This window comes from Pristiophorus japonicus, chromosome 1 (genome assembly GCF_044704955.1).
Source record: "Pristiophorus japonicus isolate sPriJap1 chromosome 1, sPriJap1.hap1, whole genome shotgun sequence".
NCBI classification, from domain to species: domain Eukaryota; kingdom Metazoa; phylum Chordata; class Chondrichthyes; family Pristiophoridae; genus Pristiophorus; species Pristiophorus japonicus.
In genome coordinates this window covers 5,234,939-5,258,052 of record NC_091977.1, presented here as the reverse complement: position 1 = coordinate 5,258,052, position 23,114 = coordinate 5,234,939, and the positions used below count along the sequence as shown (strand labels likewise).

Below are 23,114 nucleotides of genomic sequence, written 5' to 3'. Positions count from 1 at the left end.
ACGACTGAGCATACTGGATACAGCAAAGGCTATGGGCCCTGACAACATCCCAGTTGTCATGCTGAAGACTTGTGCTCTAGAACTGGCCACGCCTCTAGCCAAGCTGTTCTAGTTCCAGCTACAACACTGGCATCTATCCAACAATGTGGAAAACTGCCCAGGTATGTCCTGTCCACAAAAAGCTGACCAATTACCACCCCATCAGTCTACTCTCAATCATCAGCAAAGTAATGGAAGGTGTATTTGACAGTGCTGTCAAGCGGCACTTACTAATAATCTGCTTGTGTTCCACCAAAACAACTCGGCTTCAGACCTCATTACAGCCTTGGTCCAAACATGGACAAAAGAGCCGAATTCCAGAGGTGAGATGTGAGTGACTGTCCTTGACATCAAGGCAGCATTTGACCAAGTGTGGCATCAAGGAGCCCTAGTAAAACTGAAGTCAATGGGAATCAGGGGGAAAATTCTCCACTGGCTGGAGTCATACCTAGTACAAAGGAAGATGGTTGTGGTGGTTGGAGGTCAATCATCACAGCCCCAGGACATCGCTGCAGGAGTTCCTCAGGGCAGTGTCCCAGGCCCAAACATCTTCAGCAGCTTCATCAATGCCCTTTCCTCCATCATAAGGTCAGAAGTGGGGATGTTCACTGATGATTGCACAATGTTCAGTGCCATTCACAACTCCACAGATAATGAATTAGTCCATGCCCGCTTGCAGCAAGACCTGGACGACATTCAGGCTTTGGCTAATAAGTGGCAAATAACATTCGCGCCACACGAGTGCCAGGCAATGACCATCTCCAACAAGTGAGAGTCTAACCACCGCCCCTTGACATTTAACGGCATTACCATCGCCGAATCCCCCACCATCAACATCCTGGGGGTCACCATTGACCAGAAACTTAATTGGACCAGCCATATAAATACTGTGGCTACAAGAGCAGGTCAGAGGCTGGGTATTCTGCGGCAACTGTCTCACCTCCTGACTCCCCAAAGCCTTTCCACCATCTACAAGACACAAGTCAGGAGTGTGATGGAATACTCTCCACTTGCCTGGATGAGTGCAGCTCCAACAACACTCAAGAAGCTCGACACCATCCAGGACAAAGCAGCCCACTTGATCGGCACCCCATCCACCACCTTCAACATTCACTCCCTCCACCACCGGTGCACCGTGGCTGCAGTGTGTACCCTCTATAAGATGCACTGCAGCAAATGGGAACACCATCACATGCAAGTTCCCTTCATGTTACACACCATCCTGACTTGGAAGTTCCTTCATCGTCGCTGGGTCAAAATCCTGGAACTCCCTCCCTAAAAGCACTGTGGGAGCACCTTCACCACACGGACTGCAGCGGTTAAAGAAGGCGGCTCACCACCACCTTCTCAGGGACAATTAGGGATGGGCAATAAATGGTGGCCTTGCCAGCGATGCCCACATCCCACGAACAAAGAAAAAAAAGACAGGCTGGTGGAATGAGCATACACGTGACAAAAGAAATTTAGCGCAGAAAAGTGCGAAGTGATATATTTTGGTAGGAAGAAAGCATACGAGACCCTCGGCTTCATAAATAGGCAAGAGTACAAAAGCAAGGAAGTTATGATGAACCTTTATAAAACTCTGGTTCGGCCTCAACTGGAGTAGCATGTCCAATTCTGGGCACCGCACTTTAAAAAGGATGTGAAGGCTTTAGAGAAGGTACAGAAAAGATTTACAAGAATGGTTCCAGGGATGAGGAACTTCAGTTACATGGATAGACTGGAGAAGCAGAGGTTGTTCTCCTTAGAGCAGAGAAGGTTGAGAAGAGAATTGATAAAGCTATTCAAAATCATGAGGAGTTGAGACAGAGTAGATAGTGAGAATCTGTTTCCATTGGTGGAAGGGTCGAGAACCAGAGGAGTCAGATATAAGCTGATTGGCAAAAGAACCAAAGGCGACATTAGGAAAAACGTTATTTAAGCAGCAAGTGGTTATGATCTGGAATGCACTGCCCGAAATTGCCCACCGCCCGAAACATAAGAACATAAGAAATAGGAACAGGGGTAGGCCACACGGTCCCAACAGCTTGCTCCGCCATTCAATAAGATCATGGCTCATCCGATCATGGACTGAGCTCCACTTCCCCGCCTGCTCCCCATAACTCCTTATCCCCTTATCGTTTAAGAACCTGTTTATTTCTGTCTTAAATTTATTCAATGCCCACAGATTTATAACCCTCTGAGAGAAGAAATTCCTCCTCATCTCAGTTTTAAATGGGTGGCCCCTTATTCTAAGATTATGCCCTCTAGTTCTAGTCTCCCCTATCAGTGGAAACATCCTCTCTGCATCCACCTTGTTAAGCCCCCTCACAATCTTATACGTTTCGATAAGATCACCTCTCATTCTTCTGAATTCCAATGAGTAGAGGACCAACCTACTCAACCTTTCCTCATAAGTGAACCCCTTCATCTCCGGAATCAACCTAGTGAACCTTCTCTGAACTGCCTCCAAAGCAAGTATATCCTTTCGTAAATATGGAAACCAAAACTGCAAGCAGTATTCCGGGTGTGGCCTCACCAATACCCTGTACAACTGTAGCAAGACTTCCCTGCTTTTATACTCCATCCCCTTTGCAATAAAGGCCAAGTTTCCATTGGCCTTCCTGATCACTTGCTGTACCTGCATACTAACCTTTTGTGTTTCAGGCACAAGTACCCCCAGGTCCCTCTGTACTGCAGCACTTTGCAATCTTTCTCCATTTAAATAATAACTTGCTCTTTGATTTTTTTTCTGCCAAAGTGCATGACCTCACACTTTCCAACATTATACTCCATCTGCCAAATTTTTGCCCACTCACTTAGCCTGTCTATGTCCTTTTGCAGATTTTTGTGTCCTCCTCACACATTGCTTTTCCTCCCATCTGAAAGCAGCAGCCACAAGGCGGTGCGGAATGGCTGCCGTGTGTCTGTGGAGGGGCTGCCATTTTGGAAATTGCCTTTCCTCAGGTTTGGAGAGGTGTCCAGGGCCGCTCCATCCGTTTTCCCGCTCCGAAGTGCTGAATTTCGATGGTTAGGCCGCCCCAATGCGTGAAACGAGGCGCACCTACTGGTTTCGTTGTGTTCTGACCGCTCCATACAGGGCATTTTCCAAAATGGCGGCCCCTCCGCAGAGACTCGGCGGCCATTCTGGCCTGTGGCCGCTGCTTTCAGGCGACAGAGGCCTTATCGGAAGGTCAATTTCGGCACCTATGATTCTAGGTATGTGTGTGTGTCCAGTGTTCCCTTAGAAATAAATGATAATAGTTATTCTTAGAAAATACACAGCATGTTTTATTCTCAGAATATAATCACAGCATGCTGTCATCACAGAGAAAACACTATTCTCATCAAAGATAATTATCCCCCCAGAATATTAATATCAGATAACTAATAAAAGCCAATTCGAGTGCTTCAAATATTTATTTAATGTTAATTTTATTTATCACAATAATGTCAGCTCATCAGACTGAAATATTTTGAGGCTTCATTCACAGCACAGAGCCTGCTTTAATGAGAATGTGGATTGTAGAATCAGACGGCCACACCTTGTTCTCCGAAACACATTCCTGTCGACTGTAAGTCCGTGCCAGGAACCTCACTTCACAAAATTTACACTTACAAGAAGACTTTTTGCCCAAGTATGCCATTATAGTTATGACTGAAATGTCTCACAAATGTGTTTTCAGTGTGTTCTACCAGCCTAAGGTGCTCCTATGTTACAGAATCACCAACTTTAACTTGCTCATATCTGTGAAGGTAACTACAACAGTCGAGTTTTACACTGCCGTGGAACCATAGAACTGTTCAGAATGGAAGGAGGCCATTCGGCCCATTGTGGTCTGCTGCTTCTTTGCGAGAGCAATCCAAAACTAAACCCATTGCCCTGTATCTTCCTCTGCTTCAAATATTTATTCAGCTTCATATTAAAATGTTGTTTGCTTCAACCACTCCCTGTGGCAAAGCATTTCATGCTATGACAACCCTCAGCATAAAAATATTTCTCCGAAAGTCTCTACTCACACTGTTAGTGACAATTTTAATTGTCTCCTGGTCACTAACTCCCCAATCAGATGAAATAGTCGAACAAAACCTTTCAGAATTTTTAAATCCTCTACTAAATCTCCTCTAATTCAGTGAAAATAATTCCAACATCTCAAGTCCCATCTCAAACTCTAGTTTCTCAACCTTGGTCATCATCAAAGGCAATCCCTCGAAATTGAGGAAGACTTGCTTCCACTCTAAAAATGAGTCCTTAGGTGGCTGAACAGTCCAATACGAGAACCACAGCCCCTGTCACAGGTGGGACAGATAGTGGTTGAGGGAAGGGGTGGGTGAGACAGGTTTGCTGCACGCTCCTTCCGCTGCCTGCGCTTGATTTCTGCATGCTCTCGGCGACGAGACTCGAGGTACTCTGCGTCCTCCCGGATGTACTTCCTCCACTTAGGGCGGTCTTTGGCTAGGGACTCCCAGGTGTCGGTGGGGATGTTGCACTTTATCAGGGAGGCTTTGAGGGGGTCCTTGTAACGTTTCCTCTGCCCACCTTTGGCTCGTTTGCCGTGAAGGAGTTCTGAGAAGAGTGCTTGCTTTGGAAGTCCCGTGTCTAGCATGTGAACAATGTGGCCTGCCCAGCGGAGATGATCAAGTGTAGTCAGTGCTTCAATGCTGGGGATATTGGCCTGGTTGAGGACGCTAATGTTGGTGTGTCTGTTCTCCCAGGGGATTTGTAGGATCTTGCGGAGACATCGTTGGTGGTATTTCAACTTGAGGTGTCTACTGTACATGGTCCATGTCTCTGAGCCATACAGGAAGACAGGTATTACTACAGCCCTGTAGACCATGAGCTTGGTGGCAGATTTGAGGGCCTGGTCTTTGAACACTTTTTTCCTCAGGCAGCCGAAGGCTGCACTGGCGCACTGGAGGCGGTGTTAGATCTCATCGTCAATGTCTGCTTTTGTTGATAAGAGGCTCCAATGATTGTGGTGGAAACCACGTCAGCTCTCTCCTAGATGATGTTCAGCTTCTTTCATATTATTGCAGCTTCCCCCACTCTAGGCAAATGGTGTCTATTCCATTGTTCCTGACTTGAACCTGGCAGAGTGGCTTTGAGGCGTCAGTAGCACTATTCCCATTTACGCTGCACAGCGCGCAGTGCTCTGCAACTCCCATACAGTTGGCTCACCAGCTTTTAACTAGGACAAACAGCGCTTGAGCGCTTTTTGAACGGGCAGGGCTGCACCCCCCCCCAAAAAATGAACGGGAACATTGGTCAGGAGGTGAGCCACTCATCGGCGATTACCCTGCCTTTGCCCTGCTCTCGCAGCCATGGTGTTAGTTTAGATACCCAGGTTCAGCTATTGGTTAATGGTCATACTAAGATGTAGATAGTGAAGGATTTAGCAATGCTGATGCTATTGCAGGTTCCATTTCCCGGCCGCAGCCAGTAGGATTGAAAGGCGAGCTGGCTGTCGGGCGGGTAGACTTTCGGCATCAGGCCGCAGCCGGGAAGCGGAGAGGAGGGAGGGCATGTCCCAACTATGGAGGTAGGTGAAGCAGGTAAACTGGATCCAGCAGGTAACTGGATCCTACAAATCCCCTGGGAGGACTGATGCGCCAACGTTAGCGACCTCGACCAGGCCAACATCCCCAGCATTGAAGCACTGACCACACTCGATCAGCTCCGCTGGGCAGGCCACATTGCACGCATGCCTGACACGAGACTCCCAAAGCAAACGCTCTACTCGGAACTCCTTCACGGAAAACGAGCCAAAGGTGGGCAGAGGAAACGTTACAAGAACACCCTCAAAGCCTCCCTGATAAAATGCAACATCCCCACTGATACCTGGGAGTCCCTGGCCAAAGACTGCCCTAAGTAGAGGAAGTGCATCTGGGAGGGCGCTGAGCACCTCGAGTCTCGTCACCAAGAGCATGCAGAAACCAAGTGCAGGCAGCGGAAAGAGCGTGTGGCAAACCAATCCCACCCACCCTTGCACTCAACAATTAGCTGTCCCATCTGTGACAGGGACTGTGGTTCTCATATTGGACTGTTCAGTCACCTAAGGACTTATTTTTAGAGTGGAAGCAAGTCTTTCTCAATTCCAAGGGACTGCCTATGATAATGATGATGGTAAGGTGCTTACCTCCTGGACCCAGCAGTCCTCGCCTGCCTTTAGCCGACCGGGTTCCCGAGGCCCGAGAAATCCGTCTGGCTGGGGTTAAATTTAAGATAGTTATAATATTTAAATGACCACGCTCCTGTGAGTGGATTGGTTGCCCCTCCCCCCCCATCCTGCTTCCGCTAAAACCGAAAGTGGACGGGTTGTGGGCGGGTATCAGATTTCTTTACATGCCATCCGACCCAAAACCCACCCACTTTGGGGGGAGGGTGGTTAAACTTCGCTCCTCTATGTTAAAATGTTCAAATACCAGGGAATAAAACTTAAAAAAGGGAAGTGAAGGGCAAGCCTTTTCTACAAAAGATATCCAAGTTGTGGAATAAGTTAACCAGAAAGAAAACTGATGCAGGCGGTGTAGATGAGTTCAAGTGACAATTAGACATATTTCGAGAGAAAGAGTGGACTGTGATACACTCATAACAAAGGGTGAAACTGAGTACTGTGTACAATGAGCAAGTGTGACCTGAGCTCCTTTAATAAGATTCCATAGTGCAGGTACCTTGTGGGTGGCCTGCTTATATACAGTGCTCCCAAGGGATGCTGGGATCCCTTGGGACTCCAACAGGTGGGCCCTCTGGAGGTCAGGGGCGATACAGGTTACACAGGGTTAAATACATAACATCACTGTCCCGTGAAGTCAACAGTACACTTATTTACAAGGTGAGACGATCTGGGGCTTTACGCTCCCTTGTCGATCGTCTCGATACAAATGTTGGGCAGTTCTTCACTGGGCTGTTAGGTAGCCGGCCTTGCCGGGCTGCTGGGGATGATTAGTTCGGCTTCGTGGTCAACCATGTTGTCAGTTGCCACTTGTATGTGTGTTGCAGGGTCAAAGTTGGTGTGTCCTCTTCAGGTTGTTCGTAGCTGTTGGTGAACCACAATTTGATTTGGTCCAAATGTTTTCTGTGCATTTGTCCATTGGCCAATTTGACCTGAAACACCCAACTCTCCTCTTTGGCTGTGACCGTGCCAGCAAGCCATAACTGAGCACAAACACATGATCATTGATCTCAATATCACGTGACAAATTTGCGTGGTCATGGTACACACTTTGTTGATGCCGCTTGCCCTCCATGTGATCATGGAGATCAGGGTGGACAAGAGAGAGCCTTGTTTTAAGCGCCCTTTTCATGAGCAGCTCGGCTGGGGTAACCCCAGTGAGTGAGTGGGGTCTGGTGCAGTAGCTGAGCAGGACTCGGGACAACCGGGTCTGCAGGGAGCATTCCGATACACATTTCAAGCTTTGCTTGATGGTCTGAACTGCCCGTTCTGCCTGGCCGCTGGATGTGGGCTTGAACGGGGCAGATGTGACGTGTTTGATCCCATTGCAGGTCATGAATTTCTTGAATTCAGCACTGGTGAAACACGGCCCATTATCGCTGACTAGGACATCAGGCAAGCCGTGAGTGGCAAACATGGCTCATAGGCTTTCAATGATGGCCGTGGATGTGCTTACAGACATTATTGCACATTCAATCCATTTTGAGTAAGCGTCCACGACAACCAAAAACATTTTGCCTGGAAATGGGCCTGCATAGTCCACATGGATCCTCGACCATGGTTTGGAGGGCCTCTCTGGGTGCATTGCTCAGCTGTAAGCAAGTGTTGCATTGGCACACGCATGACTCTAAATCTGAGTTGATGCTGGGCCACCACACATGGGATCTGGCTATGGCTTTCATCATTACGATGCCTGGGTCGGTGCTGTGCAGTTCACATATGAATGTGTCTCTGCCTTTCTTGAGCAAGAGCACGCGATTGCCCCACAATAGACAGACCGCCTGCAGTGACAATTCTTTGCATCTGTGGAACGGCTTAATCGCCTCCTGCATCTCCGCTGGGATACCGGACCAGCTCCCATGGAGGACACAGTTCTTTACCAAGGACAGTAATGGATCCTGGCTGGTCCAGGTCCTGATCTGGCGGGCAGGGACAGGGGACTTCTCGTTCTCGAATGCCTCCATGACCATGAGCAAGTCCGCTTGCTGTGTCATCTCCACCCCGGCGGTGGGCAATGGCAGCCGACTGAGAGCATCTGCGCAGTTCTCTGTGCCCAGTCTGTGGCGGATTACATAGTTGAATGCCGACAGCTTGAGCGCCTATCTTTGGATGTGGGCAGAGGCATTGGTATTAATCCTTTTGCTCTCAGAGGATAGCGATATGAGCGGCTTGTGGTCAGTTTCAAGCTCAAACATGAGGCCAAATAAGTACTGGTGCATTTTTTTTACCCCGTAAACGCACGCCAGAGCCTCTTTTTCAATCATGCTTTAGACCTTTCGGCCTTGGACAAATTCCTGGACGCATAAACGATCAGTTGCAAAATCCCCAATTCATTAGTCTGTTGTAACACACACGTTTACAAGGGTTATACAGGACAAGCAGTTTGTTAGAACAAAACAGATTTCTGACTTTCTTAAAGGCAGTCTCTTGTGAATTCCCCCATAGCCAGTCGTCTCCCTTGCGCAGTAGCGCATGTAGGGGTTCTAGCAGGGTGCTTAACCCAGGTAGGAAATTACCCAAATAGTTAAGGAGTCCCAGGAACGACCGCAGCTCCGTCACGTTCTATGGTCGCGGTGTGTTCTTGATGGCCTCTGTCTTGGCGTCAGTGGGTCTGATGCCGTCTGCTGCGATTCTCCTTCCCAAGAACTCAACATCCTGTGCCAGGAAAACACACTTCGAACGTTTCAACCTGAGCCCCACGCGATCCAACCGACTAAGAACCTCCTCCAGATTCTTCAAGTGCTCCATGGTGTCCTGACCTGCAACCTGTGCAAGGAACCGACTTGAGCAGGCTCTCCATATTCCGCTGGAAGATCACCGCGGTCGACCGAATCCCGAATGGGCACGGTTGTAGATAAACAGATCTTTGTGCGTGTTGATGCAGGTGAGGCCTTTCGAAGACTCCTCCAACTCCTGTGTCATGTAGGCCAAGGTCAGGACCAGCTTAGTGAATGTCTTCCCTCCAGCCAGGGTCGCAAATAGATCGTCTGCCTTGGGTAGCAGGTACTGGTCCTGCAGTGAAAAACGGTTAATCGTTACTTTATAATCCCCACAAATTCTAACCGTGTCGTCTTCCTTAAGTACCGGGACAATCAGACTGACCCAGTTATTGAATTCCATCGACGCGATGATGCCTTCACGTTGCAGGCTGTCCAGCTCAATTTCCACTTTTTCATGCATCATGTACGGTACCACCCGGGCCTTGTGGTGGATGGGTCATGTACTGGGAGCCAAATGGATCTGCACTTTCGCCCCTGAGATGCTTCCAATGCCTGGCTCGAACAACGATGGGAACTTGCTCAGAACCTGGGTACCTGGGACGACGGACGAAAGCATTCGAATGTCGTCCCAGTTCCAGCGGATTTTTCCCAGCCAGCTTCTGCCAAACGTGGGGCCATCCCCTGGCACAATCCACAGCGGGAGTTCGTGTACTGCTCCGTCATAGGAGACTTTGACTTCTGCACTGCCAATTACAGGGATTAGTTCCTTGGTGTAAGTCTTAGTTTGGTGTGAATGGGGCTGAGCTTGGGCCTGTGTGCCTTTTTTCCCCACAGCCTATCAAAGGCCTTTTTACTCATTATGGACTGACTAGCCCCCGTGTCCAGCTGCATAGACACTGGAATACCGTTCAGTTCAACTTTCAACATTATTGGTGGACATTTCGTAGTGAACGTGTGTACCCTGTACACTTCTGCCTCCTCAGTACGAGTTTCTAAGTTAGCCTGATCCACTGTGGATCGATCTTCCTCTGCAACGTGGTGGTTTGCAGGGTTTGCAGCTCACCTGCACATTTGTTGGAGGTGTCCCATTGTTCTGCAATCATTGCACGCATAGTGCTTAAAGCAGCATTGATGGGGTCAATGATCACCTCCGCAGCACAACAGGGTGTTAACTGCCTCACATTAACGATTGATGACGGACTCTGGGTTATCTGAGGTCGGGCCACAGCAGCCGGCGTGTACATTCTGCCCTGTACATTTCTGCTCAAAACCGACGTTACTTTATGCACAGTATTGGCTGAAACTTCTTTACTCTGCGAAATCTGTTTGGTGTTGTCGCTGGTGGAAATAAGTGCCTGGGCTATCGGTATGGCTTTACTTAGATTCGGAGTTTCTACAGTCAACAGTTTGCGAAGGATTGTCTCGTGTCCAATGCCAGGTACAAAAATGTCTTTAAGCATTTGTTCTAGGAATCTCCCAAACTCACAATGTCCTGCAAGGCGCCTTAGTTCGGCGACATAGCTCGCCACTTCCTGGCCCTCCAATCGTTGACACGTGTAGAACCAATATCTCGCCATCAAAACGCTTTCCTTAGGATTTAGGTGCTCCCTGACCAGCGTACACAATTATTAGTAGGATTTCTCTGTTGGTTTTGCCGGGGCCAGGAGATTCTTCATGAGGCCATAGGTTCGCCATAGGAGGATCGCCCTTTGTTTGGTAGCGTTCTCATCCCCTTCCAGCTCGTTGGCCACGAAGTATTGGTCGAGTCTCTCCATGAAGGCCTCCCAATCGTCCCCTTCTGAGAACTTCTCCAGGATGCCGACTGTTCTTTGCATTTTCGCGCGGTTGTTCGTTACCTCGCCGCCAATTGTTACACTCTTAATCAATGGTGAGACTGAGTACTGTGTACAATGAGCAAGTGTGACCTTAGCTCCTTTAATAAGATTCCAGAGTGCAGGTACCTCATGGGTGGCCTGTTTATATACTGTGCTCCCAAGGGATGCTGGGATCTCTTGGGACTCCAACAGGTGGGCCTCCTGGTGGTCAGGTGTCATGCAGGTTACAAAGGGTTAAATACATAACAGACTGAGCGCTATGGTGAAAGGTAGGCAGGTAGGGATTGGCTTGTTGCACCTAATAGCTTTTTCCAGCTGCTAAAAACTCTTACATTTTCAAAGGAGAAGAAAAGGAAATATTTTTAACTATTTATATTATGTTTCATAATGATTGAAGCCTTTAATATCGTTCATGCAGTTTAACACCAAGCTAGTGAAGATCCAGAGCACCTCAATGAAATCACCACATCAGGATTCTTCTGCATTGCCTCAGAATATCTTCAAGAGGGTGAGTTCCCAAACAAAACAGCTTTCTGCACAGACTCAGAACTGAAAGTGCCTAATTTATTTATCATTTTTTTAAGCATTGTCAGTCTGTCTCTATCTTCTACTCCTCTTGTCCTACAAAATTGTGAGGAGGACACAAAAAATCTGCAGAGGGATATAGACAGGCTAAGTGAGTGGGCAAATATTTGGCAGATGGAGTACAAAGGGTGTTAAAAAAGCAAGCCTGAAGGCTTTGTGTCTTAATGCAAGGAGTATCCGCAATAAGGTGGATGAATTAAGTGTGCAAATAGATGTTAACAAATATGATGTGATTGGGATTACGGAGACGTGGCTCCAAGATGATCAGGGCTGGGAACTCAACATCCAGGGGTATTCAACATTCAGGAAGGATAGGATAAAAGGAAAAGGAGGTGGGGTAGCATTGCTGGTTAAAGAGGAGATTAATGCAATAGTTAGGAAAGACATTAGCTTGGATGATGTGGAATCTATATGGGTAGAGCTGCAGAACATCAAAGGGCAAAAAACGTTAGTGGGAGTTGTGTACAGACCTCCAAACAGTAGTAGTGATGTTGGGGAGGGCATCAATCAGGACATTAGGAGTGCATGCAATAAAGGTGCAGCAGTTATCATGGGTGACTTTAATATGCACATAGATTGGGCTAGCCAAACTGGAAGCAATACGGTGGAGGAGGATTTCCTGGAGTGCATAAGGGATGGTTTTCTAGACCAATATGTCGAGGAACCAACTAGGGGGGAGGCCATCTTAGACTGGGTGTTGTGTAATGAGAGAGGATTAATTAACAATCTCATTGTGCGAGGCCCCTTGGGGAAGAGTGACCATAATATGGTGGAATTCTGCATTAGGATGGAGAATGAAACAGTTAATTCAGAGACCATGGTCCAGAACTTAAAGAAGGGTAATTTTGAAGGTATGAGGCGTGAATTGGCTAAGATAGATTGGCGAATGATACTTAAGGGGTTGACTGTGGATGGGCAATGGCAGACATTTAGAGACCGCATGGATGAATTACAACAATTGTACATTCCTGTCTGGCGTAAAAATAAAAAAGGGAAGGTGGCTCAACCGTGGCTATCCAGGGAAATCAGGGATAGTATTAAAGCCAAGGAAGTGGCATACAAATTGGCCAGAAATAGCAGCGAACCTGGGGACTGGGAGAAATTTAGAACTCAGCAGAGGAGGACAAAGGTTTGATTAGGGCAGGGAAAATGGAGTACGAGAAGAAGCTTGCAGGGAACATTAAGGCGGATTGCAAAAGTTTCTATCGGTATGTAAAGAGAAAAAGGTTAGTAAAGACAAACGTAGGTCCCTTGCAGTCAGAATCAGGGGAAGTCATAACGGGGAACAAAGAAACGGCAGACCAATTGAACAAGTACTTTGGTTCAGTATTCACTAAGGAGGACACAAACAACCTTCCGGATATAAAAGGGGTCAGAGGGTCTAGTAAGGAGGAGGAACTGAGGGAAATCTTTATTAGTCGGAAAATTGTGTTGGGGAAATTGATGGGATTGAAGGCCGATAAATCCCCAGGGTCTGATGGACTGCATCCCAGAGTACTTAAGGAGGTGGCCTTGGAAATAGCGGATGCATTGACAGTCATTTTCCAACATTCCATTGACTCTGGATCAGTTCCTATCGAGTGGAAGGTAGCCAATGTAACCCCACTTTTTAAAAAAGGAGGGAGAGAGAAAACAGGGAATTATAGACCGGTCAGCCTGACCTCAGTAGTGGGTAAAATGATGGAATCAATTATTAAGGATGTCATAGCAGCGCATTTGGAAAATGGTGACATGATAGGTCCAAGTCAGCATGGATTTGTGAAAGGGAGATCATGCTTGACAAATCTTCTGGAATTTTTTGAGGATGTTTCCAGTAAAGTGGACAAAGGAGAACTAGTTGATGTGGTATATTTGGACTTTCAGAAGGCTTGCGACAAGGTCCCACACAGGAGATTAATGTGCAAAGTTAAAACACATGGGATTGGGGGTAGTGTGCTGACGTGGATTGAGAACTGGTTGTCAGACAGGAAGCAAAGAGTAGGAGTAAATGGGTACTTTTCAGAATGGCAGGCAGTGACTCGTGGGGTACCGCAAGGTTCTGTGCTGGGGCCCCAGCTGTTTACATTGTACATTAATGATTTAGACGAGGGGATTAAATGTAGTATCTCCAAATTTGCGGATGACACTAAGTTGGGTGGCAGTGTGCGCTGCGAGGAGGATGCTATGAGGCTGCAGAGCGACTTGGATAGGTTAGGTGAGTGGGCAAATGCGTGGCAGATGAAGTATAATGTGGATAAATGTGAGGTTATCCACTTTGGTGGTAAAAACAGAGAGACAGACTATTATCTGAATGGTGACAGATTAGGAAGGGGGAAGGTGCAGCGAGACCTGGGTGTCATGGTACATCAGTCATTAAAGGTTGGCATGCAGGTACAGCAGGCGGTTAAGAAAGCAAATGGCATGTTGGCCTTCATAGCGAGGGGATTTGAGTACAGGGGCAGGGGTGTGTTGCTACAGTTGTACAGGGCCTTGGTGAGGCCACACCTGGAGTATTGTGTACAGTTTTGGTCTCCTAACTTGAGGAAGGACATACTTGCTATTGAGGGAGTGCAGCGAAGATTCACCAGACTGATTCCCGGGATGGTGGGACTGACCTATCAAGAAAGACTGGATCAACTGGGCTTGTATTCACTGGAGTTCAGAAGAGTGAGAGGGGACCTCATAGAAACGTTTAAAATTCTGACGGGTTTGGACAGGTTGGATGCAGGAAGAATGTTCCCAATGTTGGGGAAGTCCAGAACCAGGGGTCACAATCTAAGAATAAGGGGTAAGCCATTTAGGACCGAGATGAGGAGAAACTTCTTCACCCAGAGAGTGGTGAACCTGTGGAATTCTCTACCACAGAAAGTAGTTGAGGCCAATTCACTAAATATATTCAAAAGGGAGTTAGATGAAGTCCTTACTACTCGGGAGATCAAGGGGTATGGCGAGAAAGCAGGAAGGGGGTACTGAAGTTTCATGTTCAGCCATTAACTCGTTGAATGGCGGTGCGGGCTGGAAGGGCTGAATGGCCTGCTCCTGCACCTATTTTCTATGTTTTCTATAATGTGGGAAAGTGTGAGGTTATCCACTTTGACAGAAATAATAGAAAAGCAAATTATAATTTAAACGGAGAAAAATTGTGAAGTGCTGCAGTACAGAGGGACCTGGGGGTCCTTGTGCATGAAACACAAAAAGTTAGTATGTAGGTACAGCAAGTGATCAGGAAGGCAAATGGAATGTTGGCCTTTATTGCAAGGGGGATAGAGTATAAAAGCAGAGAAGTCCTGCTACAACTGTACAGGGTATTGGTGAGGCCACACCTGGAGTATTGTGTACAGTTTTGATCTCCGTATTTAAGGAAGGATATACTTGCATTGGAGGCAGTTCAGAGAAGGTTCACTAGGTTGATTCTGGAGATGAGGGGGTTGACTTCTGAAGATAGGTTGAGTAGATTGGGCCTATACACATTGGAGTTCAGAAGAATGAGAGGTGATCTTATTGAAACATATAAGATAATGAGGGGCTCAACAAGTTGGATGCAGAGAGAATATTTTCGCACAGGGGAGACTAGAACTAGGGGGCCTAATCTTAGAATAAGGGGCCGCCCATTTAAAACTGAGATGAGGAGGAATTTCTTCTCTCAGAGGGTTGTAAATCTGTGGAATTCTCTGCCCCAGAGAGCTGTGGAGGTTGGGTCATTGAATATGTTTAACGCGGATATAGACAGATTTTTGAGCGATAAGGGAGTAAAGGGTTATGGAGAGCGGGCAGGGAAGTGGAGCTGAGTCCATGATAAGATCAGCCATGATCTTATTGAATGGCGGAGCAGGCTCGAGGGAACGTATGGCCTACTCCTGCTCCTATTTCTTATATTCTTATGTTCTTAAAGCTTTTCTTTATTGCCAGGGAGTTTACTCCTAATTGCTGTTCAGTGGTGTCTGTTGTAAAATACAAATATGTGGGTGGGAGAGGTTGAGACCTCTCAAAAGTGGCCAGGTTTTGTTGTGTTCTGTTCCCAAAAACCCTGATCAAGATGGAGTTTGAGCTCATGACAATGGGGTTGGGAATCTTAGTCCTGTACTTAGGTTGCTGAAGGAAAATAGGTTTCATGAAAAAGTTTTGGGAATGTTTATATATATATATATATATATAGATATATATATGTTTGTAATCATGTGATGCAATTAAATAAGTCACATGAAATATAGACCTAGGAACAAGAGTAGGCCATTCAGGCCCCATAGAATCTTACAGCACAGAAGGAGGCCATTCCTGCCTGTGCCGGCTCTTTGAAAGAGCTGTCCAATTCAGTCCCACAGCCCAGCTTTATCCCCATAACCCTGTAAATTTGTCCTCTTCAAGTACATGTCCAATTGCCTTTTGAAAGTTCCTATGGAATCTGCTTTCCCTATCCGTTCAGATAGTGCGATCCAGATCTTAATGAACAACACTCTGTGTGAAGAACTTTCTCCTAATTTCCCCTCTGGTTCTTTTGCCAATTCTTTTAAATCCTGGAATCATCGAGATTTATAGCACAGAAGGAGGCCATTTGTGCCGGCTGACAAAGAGCACTTTGAGCTACCCAGCATAATCCCACTTTCCAGCTCTTGCTCTGTAGCCCTGTAGGTTACAGCACTTCAAGTGCACATCTAAGTACTTTTTAAATGTGGTGAGGGTTTTCTGGCAGTGAGTTCCAGACCCCCACCACCCTCTGGGTGAAGAAAGTTCCCATCAAGTCCCCTCTAAACCTCCGACCAATTATTTTAAATCTATGCCCCCTAGTTATTGACTCCTCTGCTAAGGGAAATAGATCCTTCCTATCCACTCTATTTAGGCCCCTCATAATTTTATACACCTCAATAAGGTCTCCTCTCAGCCTACTCTGTTCCAAAGAAAACAACCCCAGCCTATCCAATCTTTCCTCATAGCTAAAATTCTCCAGTCCCGGCAACATCCTTGTAAATCTTCTCTGTACCCTCTCCAGTGCAATCACATCTTTCCTGTAATGTGGTGACCAGAACTACATGTAGTACACGAGCTGTGGCCTAACTAGTATTTCATACAGTTCAAGAATAACCTCCCTGCTCTTATATTTTATGCCTCGGTTAATAAAGGCAATTATCCCATATGCCTTCTTAACCACCTTATCTCCCTGGCCTGCTACCTTCAGGGATCTGTGGACCTGCACTCCAAGGTCCCTTTGTTCCTCGACGCATCTCAGTGTCCTACCATTTAATGTGTATTCCCTTTCCTTGTTAGCCCTCCCCAAATGCATTACCTCACACTTCTCCGCATTAAATTCCATTTGCCATTGTTCTGCTCACCTGATTGATATCTTTCTGCAGTCTGCAGCTTTCTTCTTCTCCTTAGCAACTCCATCAAAACCCCTCACAATTTTTAATACCTTTACCCATAACATTCTCTGGAGAATGTCAGCTGTGGCTCAGTGGATAGCACACGCACCTCTGAGTCAGTAGGTTGTGGGTTCAAGTCCACGCCAGGGACTTGAGCGCATAAATCTAGACTGACGCTCCCAGTACAGTGCTGAGGGAGTGCTGCACTGTTGGAAGTGTGGTCTTTTGAATGAGACATTAAACCGAAGCCCTGTCTACTCTCTCGGGTGAACGTAAAAGATCCCATAGCACTATTTCAAAGAGTCCTGTCCCTTATAACATAAAGAGATATCTGGTCATTATTACACTGCTGTTTGTGGGAGCTTGCTGTGTGCAAATTGGCTGCTGCATTTCCCACATTACAACAGTGACTACTCTTCAAAAAAAGTACTTCATTGGCTGTAAAGTGCTTTAAGATGTCTGGTGGTCATGAAAGGCGCTACATAAATGTAAGTCTTTTTAATATTTTCTCTGCACCAAGGAGAACAATCCCAGTTTCTCCAATCTCTCCACATAACTGAAGTCCGTCATCCCTGGTATCAACCTGGTAAACCTCCTCTGCACCCTCGTCAAGGCCTTGACATCCTTTCTAAAGTATGGTGCCCAGAATTGTACTAATACTCCAACTGGGGCATAACCAGTGTTTTATAAAGGCTTTGCAGAACTTCCTTGTTTTTGTATTCAATGCCCCTATTTACAACGCCAAGTATCCCACACACTGTCTTAACTGCTTTATCAACTTGCCCTGCCACCAAAGATTTGTAAATATGCACCCCCAGGTCCCTCTGCTTGTGTACCCTCCTCGAAATAATACCATTTAGATTATACTGCCTCTCCATGTTATTTCTCTCAGAGTGCATTATTTTAAATTTTACCGCATTAAATTGCAGTCATGAAGTCTGCTATACTACTCCTCAGTATTTATTACGTTACCAAGTTTTGTATCATCCGTAAACGTCATTGTACTCCCTATCCCCAAGTCCAGGTTTATATATAACAAGAAAGGCAATGGTCCCAATTCTGACCCCTGGACAACACCACTACATACTTCTCGCCATCCGTTCACCACTACTCTCTGCCTCCTAATCCTCAGCCAATTATGTACCCAAGATACCACCATCTCTTTAAACTCATGTGCTTCTATTTTCCGAATAAATCTGTCATGTGAATAAATTTATCAAATACCTCTTAAAAGTCCATATATACAAGATCTACTGCACTATCTTCATCAACCCTCTCTGTTACATTATCAAGGAACTCAATCATAGAAGCATAGAAATTTACAGCGCAGAAGGAGGCCATTTCGGCCAACAAAGAGCTGCATGGCCCTCGGTCAGCAGCCCTGAAGGTAACATATAAACCTATGAACAATGAACAACCGATCCGCCTCACACAACTGCAACACCCCTTACACCGAAACATTCTACACTCTACCCCAACCGGAGCCATGTGATCTCCTGGGAGAGGCAAACACCAGATAATCAGGTTAGTCAGACACGATTTGGCTTTAACAAATCCATGCTGGCTGTTCCTTATTAACCCATGCTTCTCCAGGTGAGTATAATTTTGTCCTTGGTCTCTGGTAGTTGTCCCAACACTGACATTAGAATGGTTTGTAGTTACCAGGTTTATCCCGCTCCTTTTTTGAAGCCTGTTCTGCCATTCAGTTAGATCATAACTGAATGGTATTCAACATTCAGGAAGGATAGAATAAAAGGAAAAGGAGGTGGGGTAGCATTGCTGGTTAAAGAGGAGATTAATGCAATAGTTAGGAAAGACATTAGCTTGGATGATGTGGAATCTATATGGGTAGAGCTGCAGAACACCAAAGGGCAAAAAACGTTAATGGGAGTTGTGTACAGACATCCAAACAGTAGTACTGATGTTGGGGAGGGCATGAAACAGGAAATTAGGGGTGCATGCAATAAAGGTGCAGCAGTTATAATGGGTTACTAATATGCACATAGATTGGGCTAGCCAAACTGGAAGCAAATACGGTGGAAGAGGATTTCCTGGAGTGCATAAGGGATGGTTTTCTAGACCAATATGTCGAGGAACCAACTAGGGGGGAGGCCATCTTAGACTGGGTGTTGTGTAATGAGAGAGGATTAATTAGCAATCTCATTGTGCGAGGCCCCTTGGTGAAGAGTGACCATGATATGGTGGAATTCTGCATTAGAATGGAGAATGAAACAGTTAATTCAGAGACCATGGTCCAGAACTTAAAGAAGGGTAACTTTGAAGGTATGAGGCGTGAATTGGCAAGGATAGATTGGCGAATGATATTTAAGGATGGGCAATGGCAGACATTTAGAGACCGCATGGATGAATTACAACAATTGTACATTCCTGTCTGGCGTAAAAATAAAAAAGGGAAGGTGGCTCAACCGTGGCTATCTAGGGAAATCAGGGATAGTATTAAAGCCAAGGAAGTGGCATACAAATTGGCCAGAAATAGCAGCGAACCCGGAGACTGGGAGAAATTTAGAACTCAGCAGAGGAGGACAAGGGTTTGATTAGGGCAGGGAAAATGGAGTACGAGAAGAAGCTTGCAGGGAACATTAAGGCGGATTGCAAAAGTTTCTATAGGTATGTAAAAAGAAAAAGGTTAGTAAAGACAAACGTAGGTCCCCTGCAGTCAGAATCAGGGGAAGTCATAACGGGGAACAAAGAAATGGCAGACCAATTGAACAAGTACTTTGGTTCGGTATTCACTAAGGAGGACACAAACAACCTTCCGGATATAAAAGGGGTCAGAGGGTCTAGTAAGGAGGAGGAACTGAGGGAAATCTTTATTAGTCGGGAAATTGTGTTGGGGAAATTGATGGGATTGAAGGCCGATAAATCCCCAGGGCCTGATGGACTGCATCCCAGAGTACTTAAGGAGGTGGCCTTGGAAATAGCGGATGCATTGACAGTCATTTTCCAACATTCCATTGACTCTGGATCAGTTCCTATGGAGTGGAGGGTAGCCAATGTAACCCCACTTTTAAAAAAAGGAGGGAGAGAGAAAACAGGGAATTATAGACCGGTCAGCCTGACCTCAGTAGTGGGTAAAATGATGGAATCAATTATTAAGGATGTCATAGCAGTGCATCTGGAAAATGGTGACATGATAGGTCCAAGTCAGCATGGATTTGTGAGAGGGAAATCATGCTTGACAAATCTTCTGGAATTTTTTGAGGATGTTTCCAGTAAAGTGGACAAAGGAGAACCAGTTGATGTGGTATATTTGGGCTTTCAGAAGGCTTTCGACAAGGTCCCACACAAGAGATTAATGTGCAAAGTTAAAGCACATGGGATTGGGGGTAGTGTGCTGACGTGGATTGAGAACTGGTTGTCAGACAGGAAGCAAAGAGTAGGAGTAAATGGGTACTTTTCAGAATGGCAGGCAGTGACTCGTGGGGTACCGCAAGGTTCTGTGCTGGGGCCCCAGTTGTTTACATTGTACATTAATGATTTGGACGAGGGGATTAAATGTAGTATCTTTTGCGGATGAGACTAAGTTGGGTGGCAGTGTGCGCTGCAAGGAGGATGCTATGAGGCTGCAGAGTGACTTGGATAGGTTAGGTGAGTGGGCAAATGAATGGCAGATGAAGTATAATGTGGATAAATGTGAGGTTATCCACTTTGATGGTAAAAACAGAGAGACAGACTATTATCTGAATGGTGACAGATTAGGAAGGGGGAAGGTGCAGCGAGACCTGGGTGTCATGGTACATCAGTCATTGAAGGTTGGCATGCAGGTACAGCAGGCGGTTAAGAAAGCAAATGGCATGTTGGCCTTCATAGCGAGGGGATTTGAGTACAGTAGCAGGGAGGTGTTGCTACAGTTGTACAGGGCCTTGGTGAGGCCACACCTGGAGTATTGTGTACAGTTTTGGTCTCCTAACTTGAGGAAGGACGTTCTTGCTATTGAGGGAGTGCAGCGAAGATTCACCAGACTGATTCCCGGGATGGTGGGACTGACCTATCAAGAAAGACTGGATCAACTGGGCTTGTATTCACTGGAGTTCAGAAGAATGAGAGGGGACCTCATAGAAATGTTTAAAATTCTGATGGGTTTAGATAGGTTAGATGCAGGAAGAATGTTCCCAATGTTGGGGAAGTCCAGAACCAGGGGACACAGTCTAAGGATAAGGGGTAAGCCATTTAGGACCGAGATGAGGAGAAACTTCTTCACCCAGAGAGTGGTGAACCTGTGGAATTCTCTACCACAGAAAGTAGTTGAGGCCAATTCACTAAATATATTCAAAAGGGAGTTCGATGAAGTCCTTATTACTCGGGGGATCAAGGGGTATGGCGAGAAAGCAGGAAGGGGGTACTGAAGTTTCATGTTCAACCATGAACTCATTGAATGGTGGTGCAGGCTAGAAGGGCTGAATGGCCTGCTCCTGCACCTATTTTCTATGTTTCTATGATCTATACCTCAACTCTATTTACTCGCCTTTGGTCCATTTCTCTTAATACCCTTATATAACAAAAAGCTATGTATCACAGTCTTGATATTGACCCAGCATCCAGTTTTTTTGTTGGAGAGAGTTCAGATTTTGTGTGAAGTGCTTCTTGATATCAGCCCTGAACGGCCTAGCTTTATTTTTACGTTTATGCCCCTTTGTTTTGGACTCGAGGGGGTCCAGAAACTGTGACTTGTGTGGCATCACCATCATACAAATGGCCCGGAGGAACTTAGCGTCCTCTGCCTCCCCAAACATTAGTGCACAAAGACAGTCACCATCATCATCATAGGCAGTCCCTCGAAGCGAGGATGACTTGCTTCCACGCCAAAAAGGGATGAGTTCACAGGTGTTTCAATGAAGGACCTAATATTCCAGATCCCGAACTACATCCTGAAGGGTGGAAGATGCCTGTGGGTGGATTTTTTTAACGTGGGGTGGCCGTTGCACACCAGCCACCACACAGGCTTGACAGAGCTAGGTCTTGGTCCAGTGGCAAGGATTAACCAGGACGACTGGAGACCAGCTCTCCTGCATGGACGTAGTGCGCACACATATCGCAGTGTGGGCTGGGCCCGTGCTGCCCCTGGGCCCTCGCCTTTTCTGGGCCCCGATTACATCCCTCTACAAACTCTTGCCACTCCTTTGTCCCTCCTGCTGTGCCTGCCCGCAATGCAATCAGCGACCTGGCTTTGCAGCCATTGCCCTCCTACAGCAGCACGCACTGCTCCCTTCAATGGCTCCGGCCTGCTGATGGTCTTGTAGTCGGAAATCGGCGTGGTCCCGGCCTGCAAGACCATCAGCAGGCCGGGGCCATTGGAGGGAGCAGCGTGCGGCGGCCTGGCCCAGAACAAAGACAGTATTCTCTGAAAGTATCACAGAAATAACATCTGCAGGGGCATGATCTCTTCATGACTATTCTGGGACAGCTGAAACGATTAACTTGGGCCGGAGGAGGTTGACTGTCAGTTTGTTTCTCCTTGTGGTAGAAGTTACAGCACTTGCAAGAGGAGAAAAACCAAGAGATTGCAGCCCTTCGCCGGACCATTCGTGAGCTTGAACAGCAGCGAGATTGTAATCAGAGCTCGCACCTTAAACGGCGCCGGTTTTAGTCGCCATACATTTTGGTGCATGAGGCATGAATTGGAGCTGCAATGATGTGGTCCTATCTCTGACCCACGCTTGTGTCGTACGGGATCTATGCTGGGAGTGGAGAAACATAATGTTTGGTCGCAGATTTCAGCTTCGATAGTTTTTGTGTCCTTTCATTGATTGTTCCATTTTAAAAAATAAATACTGTCATTCTGATTTAGTGTTTGTAATGAAATTCAGATAGTGGAGCAGCTAAAAGTCACTATTAAGAAGATTAGCCTCATCACCAAGTCCAACTCCCCCATCACCCCTGTCCTCCCTGACCTACAGTGGCCCCTGGACCCTCAACGCCTCAAATTTCACATTCTCATCCTCGTGTTCAAATCACTTGATGGCCTCGCCCCTCCCTATCTTTGCAACCTCCTCCAGCTCTGTAACTCGTGACCTCTGAACACTCTATTTCTCCATCTCGGGCCTTTTGAGCATCACGCACTCCCTTTTCCCCACCATTGTGGCTGTACCTCCAGGCCTCTTGGATGCCCTGCCTAAATCACTCCACGTCTCTACCTCCCTTCCTTTAAGACCGTCCTGAAAATTTCTATTGTCTCCTTCCTTGTCTTAGTTTCCATTTGGTTGTTTATGACAGTGCAGTGCAGTGGAAGATTTTGTTGCATTAAAGGTGCTATTCAAATGCAAATTGTTATTGTTAGAGTTTCAACTATTTACAATCTATATTAATGACTTGGATGAAGAGACCAAGTGTAATGTAGCCAGGTTTGGTGATGATACAAAGATGGGTGGGAAAGCAAATTGTGAGGAGGACACAAAAAATATGCAAAGGGATATAGCCAGGCTAAGT

General features: G+C 46.5%; 1 protein-coding gene across 4 annotated transcripts in view; it reads left to right on the top strand.

Moving 5' to 3' along the window:
- Nucleotides 1-23,114, top strand: part of LOC139261944 (coiled-coil domain-containing protein 152) — a 270,445-nt gene that overhangs the window by 212,271 nt on the left and 35,060 nt on the right. For 3 of the 4 annotated variants that reach the window (XM_070877124.1, XM_070877115.1, XM_070877121.1), the window contains 2 exons: nt 11,165-11,254; nt 22,153-22,471. The exons of the other annotated variant lie outside the window; for it this stretch is intronic. In XM_070877124.1, the coding sequence (XP_070733225.1) occupies nt 11,165-11,254; nt 22,153-22,275 (213 nt within the window). In that variant the 3' untranslated portion in view covers nt 22,276-22,471. Of the gene's footprint in view, nt 1-11,164; nt 11,255-22,152; nt 22,472-23,114 lie in introns of those variants that run through there. 4 annotated transcript variants of the gene reach the window in all.